The following is a 19,268-nucleotide window of genomic DNA, read 5'->3' on the forward strand; positions in this document are numbered from 1 at the left end:
GAACGTTTCTTTGCTGTTGCAGACGTTCTGTGTATGCCACGAGCTTGTTAACTGAAGTTTGTTTGTTGCGGACATTTTATATAATACAAGAAAAAAATCATTCATTTTTTTCGCTTCAGACGCTGTTGTGTAGGCCATGATTTTGTTATTTGTGTCATGTTCTATTAGGCATATGTACTTTTTATGTGAGTGAGATCCTTTAAGGCCAGGAATGTCTTTAGTGCAAGATGCAGTGTGTGTCTGTTGTCGATTCTATCCACAGCTCTCTTGACTCCATCTTATAGACTAAGTCTCGCCGCAAAGTTAAAGGTAAAGTTCTATGCAAAACATTTACATTTCTTCAAATTTATTAAATTACTGCAATAGAAAATCAAAATAAAACTACTGTATAATATATTTCAGATTAATTAAAAAAAACATAAAAAAACCATTATCTTACATTCTTAATGTTTTTTGCAAATCAGTAACACTTATTTCATTATTTTGCTTAAAGATTCTTAAACATTTATTAATAATATCTCGTGTATGAAATGGTAATATCACGCCATCATTACGAATTCTAGCAGCAGCGTGAAATGAATCGGTCTCTGTCATAAATTGTTCTAAATAATCATGTTGTTTGTCCTTAGTGTTCTGCATAGTATCTGCCATGTATTCTGGTGGATAACCGCCAACACGCACGTTTGGGTAAACAAAGTGAAACCTAAAAAAATTTATATATAGTAGGGTGGGGAAAGACTGGACTCCTTCAGCACATAATATAATATCCAAATATCCTAATCGTGTTTTAAACAATTCACATACATCTATGGGAGTCGTGAGGATACAATTTTATAATTACCACCAATTAAGAGTGTGTCCCATCTTTCCCCACCCAACATTTTGGCTCAACATATTCAATTACAGTAGCATTTATTCCAAACACTTTATAAACCTTACATTTCTACCAAAATGTGCCCATGGTTTAAAAAGCTCTAAGCCAAAATTAAAATCAGTTATAATTCAATTAATAAATAGCACTTTTATAATCGCTTGGTGGGGCAACAAAATTCATTATAACGCCCTAATTTTAAACACATGCCTGCTTTCGAGTTACCACGTATATAACTTTAATGACATTTTTTTACATTTAGTCATAAATACCTGGAACCCATAGCAAGTGAACCAAGTGAATGCGATTCAAGTGACCCACATATACCACCAGTTGTGATGGTGATTGATGGAGATGTAGAACATGCGATCGCTTGCATTAACTGGCACTGAGCTTTAATTAACTTGCTACTCTGTATGAAAAAGATATATTAAATCACGTTGGTCAGTGGTAAAAATATATTCTAAAAATACAAGAAAAAAATTTCGGTCTGTAATAACAGATATTGAGCTTTAATTAATTTGCTTCTCTATTGGAACAAGATACAATAAGTAAAGTTGCTGCTTGGTGTAATTTAATCTAAAAATTCTGTATCCTGATAACTGACATTGAAAAAATACATATTCCATCCAAAAAATGTTTTGGCACCCTGTTAACTGACATTGAGCTATAAATAACTTGATACTCTGTAGAGTAAACATACAATAAATAATATTGGTCAGTGGTATAATGTAATATAAAAATATAAATTTTAGCTCTTTTTTTGTTTTGTTTTTCGGTACTCTTATAAAGGCTTGGTTATTTAATGTCAGTATAAAAATATATTTGGTAGAATAGTGTTTTTGGTATTTTTATAAATTTAATTAGAAATACATACAAATATAGATTTAGGTATTTATTATAGTAGAGTGGGGGAAGATGGGACACCTAGTCATCCTATTTTCCCGTACCATTTGTTAGTAAACAAAAAATATTCAATGATTTATAAATCCAAATCCTCACAACTCCCATAGACAGTTGGTAATTGTTTAAAAAACGATCAGGATATTTGGATATTATGTGCTAAAGGTGTCCTACCTTCCCCCATTCTACTATAGATATATTTAAAAATGTCTAAAATAACTTGAGGTTTATGAAAAAAAACATATCCACCTGTTCCAGTGTATGCACAGGGGGGTGTGTTGAATCTTGACTAAAATTTTGTAAAAACACCATCGGTATTTTACGCTGACTGCATAACTGGGTAAAGTGGGAGCCTTTTAATGCAGTAGATTCTATGACAATTAAAAAGTTAAAAATAATAATATTCAGTAGCTAAAATAACAACACCTGTTATTCTTCCATTACTGACAGCAAAACCTGCTAATTTTCCTTTGACCAAACCAAATCCAGTAATAAGTGTCGGTCCGTAACATTTTTTGAATTCATGGAATCGACTGCCATCCAATACACAAGCAAGCATATGCCGACCATCAAGTTGGTATCCGTTCATTTTACATGGGGCAAGGTCGTTGAGTAATGACACGTCATATAATGGCTCTTCGTATGTATCTTCGTTAACTGTAATATTTTGTATGAACTTATTAAATAATTCTATTTGGATGAGAAACTGATCCCGACTGTTGTTTACAGCCAAATGGGATCAGAAAATAAATGAAAGGTGTCCTAACTTCCCAAAAACTCCTCATGACTAATAATTTAAACAAAACCAAAAACCAACTAACAGAAACAGAAAGAAACTTTGTTTTAACCACTTTCAACTTAAAGCATAGGAAGCTTTATCAATAGTCGAAGATTTATTCAACAACAACTAATTAAAACAACCAATTCTAAAACACTTAAAAAACTCCTTATGAGTTCTAACTATTAATTTAAAGAAAACCAATAATAACCAAGTAAGAGTAAAAAAAATGTTTTAACAGTTTCAACTGTGTACATATTCAGGCAAATAAACTATCATAATATTTAATCCAACCAACATACTTTCTTCTTGTTGGTTCATGGTTGCCACAATATCTCTCATCGTAATAATCGCGTCTTCTTCAGTTTGAGCAAAATGATCCGTACATCCACTCACTTTACAATGAAGAGTTGCTCCTCCTAACTCCTCTGATGTGATCCTCTCTCCTGTTGCCGCAAACACCAACGGAGGTCCGCCAAGAAAGATGGTTCCTGTCAAAAAAATAAGTGAAATTATTAACACTCCCTATGGTATTAAATTATTAACAATAATATTTTTTAAATGAATTGTGAATTTAAATTTTAAAATCTCATTTGGAAACCTTAAGAGATGGAAAGCTGCACAGTATGGTAATTATGTTGTTAGAATGTTAATAACAGTCAAATATATAGGAAATAAGTGTTTATTAACACTCAACCCGCAGTAGTATTGTAGATAGCGCCCCTGCCTCTAACCCAAAGGTAATGGATTCAAGGCTTGTCGCCGCTACCATTGTGGGCGTATGTGTCCTTGGGCAAGACACTTAACAGCCATTGCTTTAACCCAGTGGTCACTAATGGGTTGTCCATTAGCCATACATCAAAAAAGAGTGTTATTAGCCATACATCAAAAAAGAATGAAAAAATCCAAAAGAAAAATTACCCACAAAGTAACATACATGGTAACTCGTAAGCTGAAACAAGGTGTTTGAAACAGAACAACCGTGTTTAATGATTGTCGTTTTCCGGCCATGCGAGGATAAAGCAAGTTACATTCATTCATTCATTTTTCTACCTGTTTTATGCAGAATTACAGATTCTTCTGCCATAGCCGGCACATATGCACCACCAGCAGTACATGAACCACACACAATAGCAGCTTGAGGTATGGCAGCAGCTGACATAACTGCTTCATTGTAAAAGCATTTTCCACCTACATCAATGCACTTATTACAAAAGTGGACGATGGAGTTTTTTTCAATAAAATGTTTAAAAGAGTTTTAATAAAATTTAAAAAAAAAAATTTGATGTACAGTACACAGCTGAGATGGAGCTTATATTCAAAAAAAGGTTTTCCACGATTTTTTGCATTGTGACAATTTTGTAGGTACTTTTTTTGTAAAAAATAATATATAGGACCTAATATCCCATTGTAATTATGAACAGTCTGTAAGCATTAAGGTGGTGGAAGATGGGACACTTTTACGTTCTATTTTTCCGTTCTTTATTGTTTAAAACACGATTAGGAAATTTGGATATTATGTACTAAAGGTGTCCCATCTTTCCCCACCCTACTATATAGGAGTTTTAGAAAAAAAAATTGAAGTCGTGCTTGCCAAAATAATGTCCTTTCACTGTAGACATGAAAATGAATAAAGCAGTTAGAACATTAGCAACAAAATTCCTGACAATTTCTCACCTTCGTTGAATATTTGTGCTTGTAAGGGTAGAAACCCACCCCCACTATCAACCAAGTAAATTGTTGGCAATCGATTTTCTTTCGCTATTTCTTGTGCTCGTAACTGTTTCTTCAGTGTTATTGGAAATATGGTACCTCCTTTTATAGTTGCATCATTTGCTACTATCATGCACCAAATGCCTAAAATAAAATAAAAATTTTAAAAAAATAAATAAAAGTAGTAGCCTAATGAGTGTAAATATGCCATTACTCTTAAATCTGCCTGGCGTGTTTTGCTGTAGAACCTCAGTAAAAGAAAATATGTATGCAAATTTAAAATCTAAAGGGGGTATTACTTCTCAGCCTTTCTCAACATAATTATTAAGTTAGCATAAACTAATAAACGAAGCATGGGCATTTTTTTAAAGTAACTTTACAAATAACAACCAAACGGTTTACCGAACCATTGGTCTGTGACTAATAATTAGTTAACATGTAGTAGGGGTAAGTAAACATTAATTGATGCAAAAATCTATAAGCTAACTTACCATTAACTTTACCAATCATAGTAACAACACCAGCACAAGGTACGTCTCCATACTCAAGATCTGTTAAAAAGGTAGCAATATTTTAACACACATAAAAACAGTATATATATATATAAACAGAATATATATGGTACTATAGGGGAAGATGGGACCACCTTATATTCACCTTATATTAAAAAATTTACCACTTTATATTTAAATATTCTGATTGTATTTTATAACAATTAACAACGGTCTATGGGAGTCATTAGAATATAGTTTCATGATTCTTTGAACGTTCTTTGTTTAGTACCAAATGGGACGGAAAATAGAATAAAATGGTGTCCAATCTTTCCCTGCCATGGTTTTCGTTTAATATATTTGCTGATAGACATCAATCCTACAGAATATATTGTCGGTTAAAAACTTGTGTCCAATAAAAATCATAGTTGGGAAAAATTATTTTCAACAATGAAACAAATATGTTATGAGAAGTAATCTAATCAATAAATCTAGTCTACATTGTGTGGCATACCTTGTCAAAGAACAAGACTGCTTTACTGAAGGAATAGAAGTATATATGTCAATGTCATAATACAGTACTATGGGGCAAGATGGGATATCGTTAGCATGTAAATCTCATAGTTTCTGATTTTGTGTTTTAAACATTTAATAACGTTCTTTTTGATAATGGTGCTACGATTATGTAATTCTGTTCATTATTTACTACCTATTTGATACGAGAAGAGAGAATAAAAACATGTCCCACGTTACCCCTTCGTACTATATATATATATATACCTTTACCATCTCACCATGCAAAAATAAAATTGTATTTCAAACAACTTTTTTCAACACCAAACAAACCTACCTAATCCAGCGAGAGCTGATAGTTCCAGCGTTGGTTCATTTTCATCAAGTAAAAGTCGAATTCGATCACGAATTAAGAGTTTTTTGTTTCTTTTCACGTGATTTTCGATCCCTTTCTTACCACCTCCCATCATTGCACGGTGAAGTAATGCATCGTATTTTATCTATATGTAAAAAAACAAGGGATAATGTATCATATTGCATTTTTCTCTTTATGTGGTACTAGTAAAGAGTCTATCTGATTTAACCCATAACCAATAAAACATTAAACCTATGCATGACTTTTTGGATTCACTTTTTATCATTTGGTTGCAAACAAAGAATATTTACAGAATTACTCATATAGAACTGTATTCTCACAACTCTAAAATAGGGTTGGATATTATGTGCTTAAGGTAACCATCCTACTTTAAAAGTGAACACAGAAGATAAAAATAAGTCATTAAAATATCTATTGGTCAAATTTAATCTTAAAAAGGGACAAAAAAGTGACAAAACTATCTGGACAATGCATCAAAATCAATCTGCAAAAAAATGGAAAATCACTGCACCATTTACCTTTAATCGTTGAATGTTGGAGCGGTTTTGGTCCCTTATATGATGATATATTTGAGGTATGTCTGATCTAAGAACATGAGATATTGCACTTGCTTTCTGACGGTTGCTACATATTGTTACGGGACGTAACCCCAGCCGTTTTAAACTTGATCCACATTTCCACATAATTTACACTTATTACTACACAAGGTGTTACATGATTCTGCAGAATATTACAATATTTTAAGACATAAACATTAAACAGATTCAGTAAACAAAAAATAAAATTAAGAAGTTGTTATCAAGGGATTCCCCTAACTACGTACCACTATATGCATCTAATAATAAAAAAAAATATTTGTCCCCGTTCAAGAATCTATATGGGGATTATAAAAAGTCAGTTATTAAATACCTTTACGATATAGCATGCCAGATGCATCGTTGCCTTTATCACTCGGCGTTTGTTCTCTTTATTACAAAATAAAAAGTGTCTAATTTAAGAAAGCAGAGCTTTGACGAGTGAGCACGTAATTAACTGATTAGCATAATACTATTTACTCCTTCTACAACAGCGTTCGTCTGAGCTCAATAAATAAAAAACAGAATTAACCAATAAAGCGGTTTTCAGTTGGCATTAATGACTGTGGAGCAGTAGATAGAATGCATTTATACATGTATTATAACTCATGAAGACTTATGATGTATTAGGATTAAGTGATTGGAAAAGAATATTTGTAAATACTTGTACAACTCCTGCATCATATGTTGAACTTACACTAATTAACCTTGTCGTCGCTAAAAAACGTTTGTTTTTGGAAATTTGGACAAACTATATCCACGCAGTAATTATGTAATGTTTGAAGTTAATATTGGTCATATAATATTTACCCAAAAATAACGTATTAATTACGATAAATGACAATAAGGTATAAGAGAAGTGCTTTCAATGCCTCCCTACTTAAATGGTAATATTTTGATACAGACGTCAATCGTTGTGTGGATCCCTTGATTTACCTAGAAAAACGCGCAGTATGCGACACGTTAGACATAGCAATCAGTGTTTATAACTTTGATCAGGCTCAAGAGTAGGGTAAAAAAGATTACGGTAAAATTGTGTTCATATGCGTCAACTAAGAATAGACGTTTTTCAGCCGAAATTGAATCCAGGAAATATTGTTTCTTGCGTTCACAGTCTAAGCAATTTATTCAACAACAGATATTATGAGGGGGAAGAAATCTTTATAATACACTATAATAAATTTAATATCTCAACCTTTATAAAGCATACCTGATCAAACTGTTATGGTAAAAGTTAGAAATATTTTAACTTGCTGTATTTTTCGATTCCGCCTTGGTACCGTAGTAAAAGTGCTTTCCCCTTAACAGGAGACCATTAGTTATAAAGGCTCGATAATCAACCGTGTTGGACATTGTGTGTCTTTTGGACAGAACAGTATCATTGCCCAAAGCAACTTTGGACATACACACAGCATACACAGTAAGTAGTTTTTTACAGGTAGCATGTTTCAACCGACTGTCGTATTATGCCGTAACGATATAATATTCCTCTTTTTTATGCGCTATTATTTGCCAACAAATCTTTAATAACCAAGACATCATATTCTTGCATTTATTCCATTAAAAGTACATTGCGTTTATTCAAACAGGTACATATTTATAAATGCATGCTAAAGATTTATTCCAGCAACGCATCGTCTAATGATGCCAGTTCGTCTTCGACACTTACGGCTTCTGCGGCAGCTTTTGCTGTAATGTAGAATTGAGTTAATGTTACAATAATACCAATGGGTTTTATAAACTGGTGTCCCGCGCTCTTTTAAAGCAATCGTATCCTATTTAGATGACGTCCGATTCGGGGTTTAATGGTGCTGCTATATTGTTGGCATGAATAAAACATACTTTGTCCTCGCAGGCCGGAAAACGACAGTCTTTATAACACGGGTGTACACCTCGTGCCAGCTTACGAGTTATACCACGTATGTTACTTTGTGGGTGAGTTTTTGGGGGATAGGAGGGTTTTTTTATTTTTTTATGTATAGTAGGGTGGGGGAAGATGGGACACCTTTTCATTCTATTTTCTCGTCCAATTTGGTGGGAAGCATATAAAACTTAAAGAATTATGAAACCTTATCCCTACGACTCCCATATAGCGATGTTAAGTATGTAAAACACGATCAGGATGTTTGGATATCATGTGCTAAAGGTGTCCCATCCTCCCCCACCCTACTGTATCTATGGCTGATAATTTGGACAACCCATTAGTGACCAATGGGTTGGAGCAATTGCCGGTAAGTGTCTAGCCCAAGGAACACATACACCTACAATGGTAGCAGCGACGAGCCTTAAACCAATTACCTCTGGGTTTGCTGAAAAGAAAGTTGTTTTTACTATAATATAAAGACTATTTTTTACCTTGATTCCAGGATCGCCAGCTCCATGGCCCAGCCCTACGGCGACGACGAACCAACGCGAGGTCTGCTGCTTGGACAAGCAGTACAACAACGAGCAAAAGAAGTAGTGTTTTATTCATCTAAAAAACAACGCGTTGCTTAACAAATATTACAAAAATCTTACACAAGTTACTTACAGTGGCTTGTAGAAGAGTCCGAATAATATTCTGCTGGAATTCATTGCCTTTTATATAGCAAAAGAGGCCTCATTACCCCGAAAATGTATTGAAATTAAAAGAGTTGCGTAAACGCATGTTTCATAGAACCACCATTTCCTGACAGAAAAGAAAAAAAATTTCCACCGGCTGCTTTTGAATATTATACTGTGAGTCAGTTGAAGCGAATGCTGATTATATTCTTTAGCCATCACGTTTTATTAATTCAGTCGGAATACAGCAGTTTTCTAAAGTACAGTGTTACGTTATAAAACAAGCTTATCTTATTTTTACATTTCAAAGGAAATCTCACTCAGTGGTTGTGAGGTTTCTGTTTAACCGGGTGCAAATAGAAGCCTAAACCTTATTATATGGTCTACGTCATCAAAAAGTGAATACGTGCGCATAATAGACTTCCCAAAAAACAGTACAAGGTTTCATGAATTACAAAACTACTATGGTGGTCGTCTTTTGGCAAGAAACTTAATGCTAATGGGGCAACTCGAATGGGGTTTTCAATTTTAATTAAGTGAATGAACATCACACATTCATCTTGGAGTAACGTCAGATGAGTTATAGTTCACACACATGCTTTTGATCGAGTAACCAAGTTCGTGACATTGTAGCTATTTTTATTCCCAATGGGTATAAGCTGTCTGTGGCCACACTGGTTTAGAGCAGTGACAGTGCTGTCTCGCAAAAAGACACACAACACCTTAAAACGGTGGCGCCATCGAGCTCTGGCTTCGTGTCCTCTAGTTAAGAAACGATAATTTCTGTTTGCTGAAACTCCGCGCTGAATGAATGTAACTTACTTTATCCTCGCGTGGCTGGAAAACGACAGTCGTTATATAACACGCGCGTTCATACACCCCGTTCCAGCTTAACGAGTTACCACCATGTACGTTACTTTGTGGGTAATTGTTTTTCAGGGATTTTTCTGGCAAATAATTTGGAAAACCTAATAATGACTACTGGGTTGGAGCAATTGTCGTTAACTGCCTTGCCCAAGACAAATACGTCCACAATGGTATACCAACGACAAGTCTGAGTATATACAACTCGTATGGCGTAAGACTGAATAGAACAAATTTTTAACAGATTTATAATTCCTAGGTTTTTGTACGAGTAAAACCACCGTAAAAGTACAGCAGGTATTTACTGCGCAGTACAGCCAGCACAGGTCGACTCATAAATGCTGTATATGCATAACGAAGTATTGTACACTAATTTTAAGAAAAATGATTTAATTCAAATCCGGTCTAGTGTCTGTTCATGAATCAATTGCGTTGAAATGAAATGAACTGGCGAGAGAAAAAGGAAACAGAATTTCCTGTATTGCATTTTGGTTGAACAGCGTTTTGCTCTTAGATCAAATTTCTACATGCTGAAACTGGCACATGGCGCATGATAGAATGTGTTATAGGGTTTCTATTTTCTTTGTGTGGCTGACAATTGAACAACGACTACTGGATTGGAAGAATAATTGTTACGTGCTATGGCGACACATAACCACCTTGTTTAAAGCAGAACCGAGCATTGGACCGAATATAGAGGAACTTTTCACAAGCAGTTTGGTTTGAATCCCGTTTGGTAGTAAACAAAAAAAAAACAGATTATAAACTTCAATCCACGCCTGGCGTTTAACAGTTATTTTAGAGTTGTTTTTTTTAATAAGAAATATGGGAGACTATATTACCATAGTACACTTTTTATTTATATTTGCTCATGTAGACAAAGATTAATTAATGTTAAAGGTACATTTTATAATTAGTGCATTGGGTCAAACAGTAAAGTAATCGTTAATAACTCGCTAATTATGCGGTTTTAAATCGGAAAATTTAGTCTATAATTTATAAACTTATATTTATTTGATTTCAATCAAGAGATTAAAGTGCCTGAATTAAGGATTGAGATAAATGCGAAAAAAAGTTGCGCCAAAAAAAACAAGAACAACTTACACGCTTTTTGAGTCACCTTTGTTTTACGAGTGTTAACCACCGAGTAAGACAAACGCCATAAACGATTGTTTTACACGGAGATTTCTTCACGAGGAAATGTATAAGTTTTTGCTGATGAACAGGACTTTCATTGATATGTGTGTCGCTATAAAAACATACTGACTGATTACGCGTCACAAAATTGTAACTACATTTTGTACAGTAGCATATAGAGTAGAGTGGGGGAAAGACGGCACACCTTCATTCTATTTTCTCCTCCCATTTGGTGGTAAACAAAAAACATTTAAAGAATTATAAAACCGTGTGCTCACGACTGCTGTAGACCGTTGTTAATTGTTTAAAACACGATCAGGATATTTAAATACTATGTCCCAAAGGTGTCCCATCTCACCCCACAGTACCATATGCATCTGTAGGTTTATGTTTCGCAAGTGGCAACTAATTTCTGCTTTCTTTATCGCTGGATGATGGGGTTACTGATATTATTGTATGACACTCTGTCAAACTAAAAGTACTTTATGATGCACGCAGGTATAGGTAGTCTTATGCATTTTGCTACGCTTAGTTTTATTATTTTTCCAGATTAATATACAATCCGTAATAATTCATACTAAGTTCATGTTTATTTAGGCTCATAACTAACGTATGTAGGATACCACGTCCCGGCATTTCTATTTTAATTCAAATTGATACCTGCTGACGCACGCAAGCGATAATACCCACGTTGCGTAACTATATCTAGCCGGGCAAAGCGACAACTGACAAACGGAGTGAAGAAAAGCATTGCCTGCGGCTTGACGTTTGCTTTCGCATTCGAGTGAGGAGAGAATTGTATATAAGCACAGACAATCAAATATTTCTTACGCACGCAGAATACCAGCCAACGTAATTACTTACGTTAGTTGAATGAGTGGGAGCATTATCTACTGTACTATAATTATGTCCGTTGATCCGTATGTTATTAAACAAAATACTTGGGCGATAAACACAAGACAAGATGAAGCTAAGTCCCCCACTTACGCGCAATGTTGGACATTTCTTTCAGTATTCTACAGATGCCTGCTGTGTCATTATTGTACACGTATGGCTGGACTGAAGCGCTCTCAAGGTCGTAAGTACCTCAGCAGTGTTTGCTTTCGCCCCGGTTAGAACCGACTTCATCGTGGATCCTACCAGTCAAACACGACAAGTGCTGTGAGTGTTGAGCTTTTATTCTGCGACCCACTTGTCCTAGTTGCCGAAGTCTTAGCAATATACAATTAGAGTTAGATTTTCTAAGATCTGGCGTGGAAATGTGTAGAACTGTAGATTGTAGGATATGTGCTTGATTAAACGGCCAACAAATAAGTAAGTGAAATCTACGAATACTAAGTAGGGACTAATTTATGCCTTATATAAATTCAATTGTAGGCCCAATGTGCACAGTTACGACCGTAGTTGTGTGTTATTGCGCTAAGTTTTGGTATCGCTATGAAACAAAGCAAATTTAGAAAGTATACACACTAGTATACAGCTTATACGTAGCCTGAATAAATGGGTTCACTGGTTTTCAAAACACTATAAACAGGTTTTTGTTGGAGACACGTGCGTATTGAACTTTGTGGTCGAAATTAAAGACAACACAACTTTAAACTAAAGAGAAGAGCATAACTTTTAGTATACGTTTCCAAGCGTCGTGGCAAGTGATGTTACGCTTCACTATAGATTTCAATACACAATAAAGCTTTCTACTTTCATCTGAATCGTAAAACAGAAAAGTTGCCTGGTATTATTCATACATTCAATCCAAAGCGGCGTGACAGAAAGACTCCATCACTCTATTGGGCTGTGGACTTGTGGTTAATGAATCATAGCACGTTTACGCTCCGTTGGCTTTTGTCCGGGTCCACAGGGTTCAACCCGAGAAAATTATAAGATGCTATGTGTGAATACCTACAGAAGCATACAGCTATATTTTAAATTACAACGTGATGTATATTAAGACATTGGATAGTCGTTTCTATGTGTAACATTCGGTCGCCATGGCAATACCACGACATGCTTTTCTCACTTTTCGCTCCACAATTGTTCCACGTGCTTCGTCCTAGCGTGAGGCCATTTTCTGTCATCGGCTTTTGTTCAGGACTGGGAAATTGCGATAACTCGCTCTTTATTATTCGCCTTTGTCGCTTCAGCAATTTTCGATATTGTTCGCTGGTTGGGCGGCCGGTGACGACATATTGAAACGAGCTGTAACCCGCCAAAAGTAAACGGTCGACAAAGTAAATGGTGCTATGGCACAATCGCATCAAGCGCTGGATGCTCACAGCTTTCGCTTGGTTAATATTTGAAGAGTTAGTGCGGTGACGCTTTCGGATCATGAGTGAACAATTTATCGGGAACGAAGTATTAAACAAACAGAGGCGCCTAACGTTTAACTACCAGGCGTGGCTTGATTTCTCGACATAAAAGTTCTTCCATTGCGACCAAGATGAAACGGAGGGAACAAACTGCATGGGTGCCGTTGGTAAGTCACTGCAACATATCAGTTTTTTATGATTTTAATGATGTTCTGTTAATCATGTTGTACGATAAAAGGTAGGAATGTTAATTATTTTTGTATGAAGTGTCACTGTTACGTATGTTATAGTTTGTCTGTCTCAATAGTGTGGCCATTTTGGTGCTACTGCATTGATATGGTGAAATACTAACTGTAATTCTGCATGTTGAAACTGGTAGAATGTTAATTGATCCTATAATCAAATCATTTGCGATAACAAACTGTATAGATGTGAAAATGATTGATTGACGTTGTGGAATCATAACAGATTAGTTACGCACTTACGTTCACATTTGTTAGTGATACCGGCGCTTACGCAAATCAGCGAACCGGCGTTTTATAAACCCATGAGAGATCGGTTACCAAAATAGCTGGCCTGTACGCTGTGTGGTTACGCGTCTACGTACTGACGTAGCCAACCGTGGGATGTACCAGCCTGGAGGCAACGGTTTAGTATAAATGGAACTGAACGAAAGCTAAAGTAGTTCATTCATCACGAACGATGCGTGGGACTTCACATATAGTGACCTTAAGATAAAGCTACCAGTTCTAGCTTAGAGGACATGCGCTGATATGGTACAGCGCGCAGTCAGTTGAAACAGTTAGGGCTTTATACAATGTAACTGGTTCTATGGCAAGATGTTGGCATAGCTATTTCACATGATGTGATATAGTGTGCTAATATCTAGCTTTGGTACTAGCTTAAGAAATCAACGCAAGCAAAGTTTTCTGGAGTTGTTATGAAGGTCGTACGGGGCACAACCGTAAGTTACCGTATCTTGGTTTTATGACCGCAAATATTGATACCTACTTTTAGAAATTCAACACTCGATGAATTGTGCCTTGCTGTGTCTCATTAAACATATTGGTAAACAGAAACTTATGGGTTATTATATTATGTTTCTGGATACAGAAACAGACAACGATACATGAAGGTAGTAAACGCTGTGTTATTACAAGAATCGTTAAAGTTTTATGAACCGGATCAGCACTTTGTGTTGAAAGACCACAAGTTTTATTTCAAACATGATCCAATACTTGAATGTTGCGATGATTTTGTTATTTTCAAATAATTGAACTGTAGGCGGGAGAAATGGTGTCTGTTGCCTGGCCGTGCGACGTAGCAACTGTGTAAAGCAAGAACAAATGTTACATGCCAAGAGTTTTCCCACAGATCTGGTAAGTGTTGTGGGTTTGTTTTAAATCTTGCATGTCCTTTATTTTAAGTTTTGCTCATTTCCCATGTGTTTTTGCTATAGTCACGATTGGGACATAACACGGTTTCTTTGGACGGTAAATGGGGCGTATAATTAATATTACAACGAACCCATGAATCATTGTAAAGAAAAACTGGTGACCTGCTGAACTGCTAATATAAACGTAGAAATATTTACGGAAACTGTTTGATTAAGAATTTTCTTTCAGGAATAATCGAAATATGAATAGAAAGAGGACGACACGCCTTTATTAGTTGATGGATTGACTCAATTGAGCTCGAACAATTGCCGGCCATCTACAATCAACTTATATTGAACCAGCGAAAAACCAATATTTAACTCAAACTAACGTATTATTCACCATTCAAAATTGTCGCAACGGTTTGGGTGAGTTGTGTGGCAAAGGTGGGACATCATCATTGAGTGGAAGTCGCGCAGTTTAAATTTAAACTATTCAGGTAATTCAAAAGGGGGTCCAAAAGTTGAACGCATTTTACAAACGGAATATATGCAAGTCATAGAACAAATTTGTCCTGAATCTTGAGTAATGTAATTAAACCAATTCTCTCACCTTTGGGTTTTGTTCACAATTCTTGACTCTCAGGACTAACAAAACATTTTTTACTATATTACAAACAAATTGATGCTATTAATAAACGACCGTGCGTCCGTCTTTCAGCATTATCGGTTACGACTTAATGTTGCCAAATTATGGACGGTTAAAACTGACAGTGCAATACTTGCTGGGTGTTAATGGACATGAGCATATACACATAGTCTCGTATTAGATATTTATAAACCATACCGATATAGGTAAAGGTAAACACCATTTTTATTTCATTCTCAAAATGATTAAAAATTTTAACCTATGTTTTATAATTACTGCAATATAAATATTCTTATAAACAACTCATGTTCTTCTAAAAGAGTCCATATTTTAATATTACAATCAGTCATTTTATGATTGAATATTCCAAGTTTGCTGTAAAAAGGTCCTAAAATAAAAGAATCTTGCTTTCGGTAATTTAAAATTTATGTCATTTTTCTGCATATATAAATAATTATGATCAGTGTCCTTTATAATTTGGTTTCCTCTTTTCCTTGAAAGCAGTAAGCCCTTCAAGTCTATCTTTAGTTGGAATAACCTGGAGTAGAAGTTAAATATTAACATGTTTACCAATTTATAGTTAATGGGCAAATTAATAGCTTTAGTTTAAGTTTTCTGATACTAGACAAAAAAAACATGATATATACTTATTAAATCTAGGCATATTTGAATTGACCTTTATGTTATACTACATGTGTGTGAAATTTGGTTTGCCATTTTCATTAAGTATTTTATTATATAAAGTCATTGTAGGTGAATTTATAAGGCAAATTTTAGTGTAAAATTAGGATCCAGCCTAAAATATTGTTAAATACTTTAATGTCGCTAGGTAAGGATTTAGTTAATATGTTTTACTTTTTTAATGTTAATTTATCTGTATTGCCACCGATACAGACATACCAGTCTGGTTTAGTATCCAGTGACCTAAGATACAAAGTTAACTTGTCCGAGCAACTAAAATCAAGCTATATTTAATAACCTGTGCATAACAAGCTTGTTCAAATGCCAACCCAGAAGATAAATCGACTTCCGACCCACGATTTATTGCTTGCTTAGCCATTCGTAAAGCAATAGGCCCCTACAGTAAAAAGTTGAATATTAATGAATGTGTTACAAATTATATACGGCAGAATAACAACCTGTGGAACAATTTCTTTCGCAAGTTCAAGTGACTTAGAAAATGCAGCATCACCGTTTTCATTTTGCGGTACAACATGATTTACAAGACCTATCCTGTGCGCCTGACACAGCAAATATAAAATATAGTAATGAGCCATAAATTTCCTGACAGCAAACACAAGTTAATCATTACTTCGTTGCCGTCTATTACTCTCGCAGTGTAGATCAGTTCTTTGGCAATACTTGGTCCAACAACCCTGGCTAAGTTTTGTGTACCACCTGTACAGCAAGATATATTGAGCAATAAGTTTTTTTTTTCAGTAAATACAAAAAGAAATGACCCAATGGTTTAGTTTAAAAAAAAATAGAAATGTAACTCCTACATGCTTGCATGGCGGTGCAGCATCATGTATGTTATAACACAGGTGTTCTGTTCCATACACCTTGTTTCTGCTGTTAATTTACTGTGTAAAACACATTTGCCTTTTTGCATGGGTAAAAATTTGGACACCTCATTCACGATTACTTGATAAAAACAATTGGCAGATATATTCTTATCCAGGAACACATACGTTCATGTACAGATCTATTTCTGTTATTAAATGACATACAAATAGTGACATAACATGTGCATTACCTCCACCAGGAATGATGGCAAGCTTGGTTTCAACCAGTCCAAGTTTAGTATCTGAAGCTAAAGGTAAACACATAGTTTAACATATAAAAGTGAAAAACATGGTTTAACATATAAAAGAAAACACATAATTGTTGGACATGGCAATTCACAACAGCAGTTGGCGGCTGTAATTGAATTTTAAATTTAAATCTCAATAATTTAAACATAATATTTCGCAACATTAAATTCACTTAATAAATACACCAGCTGACCACCATATAATAGGAGTCTTAAAATAAAATCTAGAGGGCACTATGGACCTTGAAAACATTATACTTCTTGTTGGTTAAAAGTTATTCTGTTTACACTACTCCTAAACTGGGTTGCTTAAGCTACAGCTCGTCATAACTCCTAGTTTTCTACACAAATGAGCTGAAACAAAGCTGTATTTACTTATAACTTTTACAAACAGTCAAATTACCTGCAATGTGCATATAAAGTATAATGTTTTTAGTTTGATGAAAAAACTAAAACTTGGGCACACTTGAGCTATGAAATATTAGACTTCTCGTTGTTTAAAGTTATCATGCTTAAAATTCTTCTAAAGTGGATGCCCTATCAAGAGCCCCTCCTGCCCACTTTACCATAAGTAAAGCTGTACTCATTTAAGTTTACACTTACAAACAATCAAATACCTGCAATGCGCATATCAAATCCTAAAGCCATTTCAAGACCGCCCCCTACTGCAGTGCCATCCATAGCAGCTATAGTGGGAATAGGAAATTGCTGTAAGTCAGACATAAGTTGTCTTAGACGTCCTACAAATGGTCCAACTTCATTTTCCTTCATCGTTCTTCTTTCCTTTAAGTCAGCACCTAATATTATGTATCATGACAAGAGAAATAGGTATCTGTAGTGAGTGCGAGTATATAACACAACTATTACCACTACCAGCATAGTTTTAACAGTAAAACAGTTGTAATGGACTAATGGTGCAGTTAAGCTTCTAAAAAAAGGGAAAGCCAAAATACACTAAATTTTTATGTTAACCATGGAGTCCCTATGTTTGATAAATAGGAGAGTAATTGTATTCCAGCACAGTTTTTGATAAAATTTAAAAACAGAATGAATATGAGTGTAACAATCACTAAAGATAACATATTTTTTGTATTTATTCATTACACTTGACTTTTATATCCTTTTTTTGTAAACACCTAAATCCAATCTGTTTAGTTTTGATCACATACATGTTTACTTAAATGAAATATTTTTTATAAAAGGCTCATACCTGCACAAAATATCCCTGGCACCATGCTTCTTACTATTAACACGCGAATATTTGGGTCATATTTCAACTCGTCTACGGTTTTAATGAGCTGTTTAAATGGCAGGATTGTAGTAACAGATATTATTAATTAATGTGATATTACACTTACCATTCGTGATAAGTTTTTACCAATTGAATTTCTTGACTGTGGTCTGTTAATTCCCAAAATTGTGATTCCTATAAAGAACATATATAAGTGGTTACATTACACAATAGCTAGAATCAAGCAAGGAGCAACCAAAGTATTTTATGCATTTTATTCTTTTGCAACCTTTTGCATTTAATGAATATATACATGGTGGACATATTTTTACATTTCAATTATTGGGTATGTCTTGTGCAGTTGAGCGAGTTTCTGCATGGGGACTTATAAAATAGCAGCAGTGGGTATGGTGTGTCACAGTGCAGTGTGTGTTGCCGTGGTGTGTTATAGTGTAGTACAACGTGTTGCAATGTGCGCAGTGTCTTTTCATGTAATAAAAATATGGGTTCAAGGGTCGCCGCTGCTACCATTGTGAAAGTAAGTGTCCGTGGGCAAGACAATTAACAGCAATTGCCCTGTGTGTTCACTAATGGGTTGTCTAAGCTGTCAGTCATACAGAAAAAAACCCACAAGGTTACATACGTGGTAACTCATAAGCAGGCAAGAGGTGTATATGCTATACTTATTTAATCAATAAGTCTCTGTACTTTTCAAAGGGTCCTTTTTTATTGCTTATTAAATCTTTTAAAATATAATATATATACATAATATTTAAAAATGTTTACCTGTAAGATCTCCATCTAGATGTGTCGTAACAAGTTCTTCATCAGTCTTTAAGCATAATGTTGTGGAAAATGGTTTTGAGATAGATACTTTATGATTTCGAAATGAAAGTGTAGCTACGTCACGCAAAAGTTTGTTTCGGCAAAACATGATCATATGAACTTATTAAAGATTGAATAAATAAGTAAGGTTTTTCCTTTTGACGGATAAACATGAAAGTATGGCAATTGTTTATGTGATTTTACGATTTTTCTCAATCTACAATCTATGCAATGCAATTGAAAACTCTGCGGATGTGCGTAATCAAAATACGGATTTACGGATACGCAGAATGATATTTTCCACATG

The 19,268-nt window shown here is 34.8% G+C and overlaps 2 protein-coding genes and 3 long non-coding RNA genes across 5 annotated transcripts; 2 read left to right on the forward strand and 3 right to left on the reverse strand.

Annotated features, from left to right (window-relative positions):
* Window positions 1-329: 329 nt before the first annotated feature.
* On the reverse strand, window positions 330-6,402 carry LOC149735453 (putative methylcrotonoyl-CoA carboxylase beta chain, mitochondrial). Its single transcript, XM_089878351.1, has 10 exons — window positions 6,164-6,402; window positions 5,607-5,769; window positions 4,757-4,816; window positions 4,230-4,409; window positions 3,606-3,743; window positions 2,855-3,043; window positions 2,201-2,431; window positions 2,024-2,145; window positions 1,144-1,283; window positions 330-703 (listed from the first exon to the last, which is right to left on the reverse strand). The coding sequence occupies exons 1-10, from the start codon at window positions 6,326-6,328 to the stop codon at window positions 436-438; spliced, it is 1,656 nt and encodes a 551-aa protein (XP_089734477.1). The 5' UTR covers window positions 6,329-6,402; the 3' UTR covers window positions 330-435.
* Window positions 6,403-7,047: 645 nt separating this feature from the next.
* LOC149735454 (uncharacterized) lies at window positions 7,048-9,024 on the forward strand. The gene is made up of 2 exons (XR_016385058.1): window positions 7,048-7,640; window positions 8,587-9,024. It is a non-coding gene; the product is annotated as an uncharacterized LOC149735454 (long non-coding RNA).
* On the reverse strand, window positions 7,757-8,890 carry LOC149735455 (uncharacterized). The gene is made up of 3 exons (XR_016385057.1): window positions 8,751-8,890; window positions 8,576-8,693; window positions 7,757-7,909 (listed from the first exon to the last, which is right to left on the reverse strand). It is a non-coding gene; the product is annotated as an uncharacterized LOC149735455 (long non-coding RNA).
* A 2,350-nt stretch (window positions 9,025-11,374) lies between the features above and the next one.
* Window positions 11,375-15,146, forward strand: LOC149735456 (uncharacterized). The gene is made up of 3 exons (XR_016385059.1): window positions 11,375-12,076; window positions 12,297-14,447; window positions 14,694-15,146. It is a non-coding gene; the product is annotated as an uncharacterized LOC149735456 (long non-coding RNA).
* Window positions 15,147-15,295: 149 nt separating this feature from the next.
* Window positions 15,296-19,213, reverse strand: LOC149735457 (methylglutaconyl-CoA hydratase, mitochondrial-like). Its single transcript, XM_089878357.1, has 9 exons — window positions 18,923-19,213; window positions 18,264-18,331; window positions 18,116-18,203; window positions 17,523-17,702; window positions 16,849-16,905; window positions 16,405-16,490; window positions 16,232-16,333; window positions 16,072-16,170; window positions 15,296-15,630 (listed from the first exon to the last, which is right to left on the reverse strand). The coding sequence occupies exons 1-9, from the start codon at window positions 19,074-19,076 to the stop codon at window positions 15,553-15,555; spliced, it is 912 nt and encodes a 303-aa protein (XP_089734483.1). The 5' UTR covers window positions 19,077-19,213; the 3' UTR covers window positions 15,296-15,552.
* Window positions 19,214-19,268: the final 55 nt, after the last annotated feature.

This window comes from Ciona robusta, chromosome 5, assembly GCF_009617815.1.
Source record: "Ciona robusta chromosome 5, ASM961781v2".
NCBI classification, from domain to species: Eukaryota; Metazoa; Chordata; class Ascidiacea; order Phlebobranchia; family Cionidae; genus Ciona; species Ciona robusta.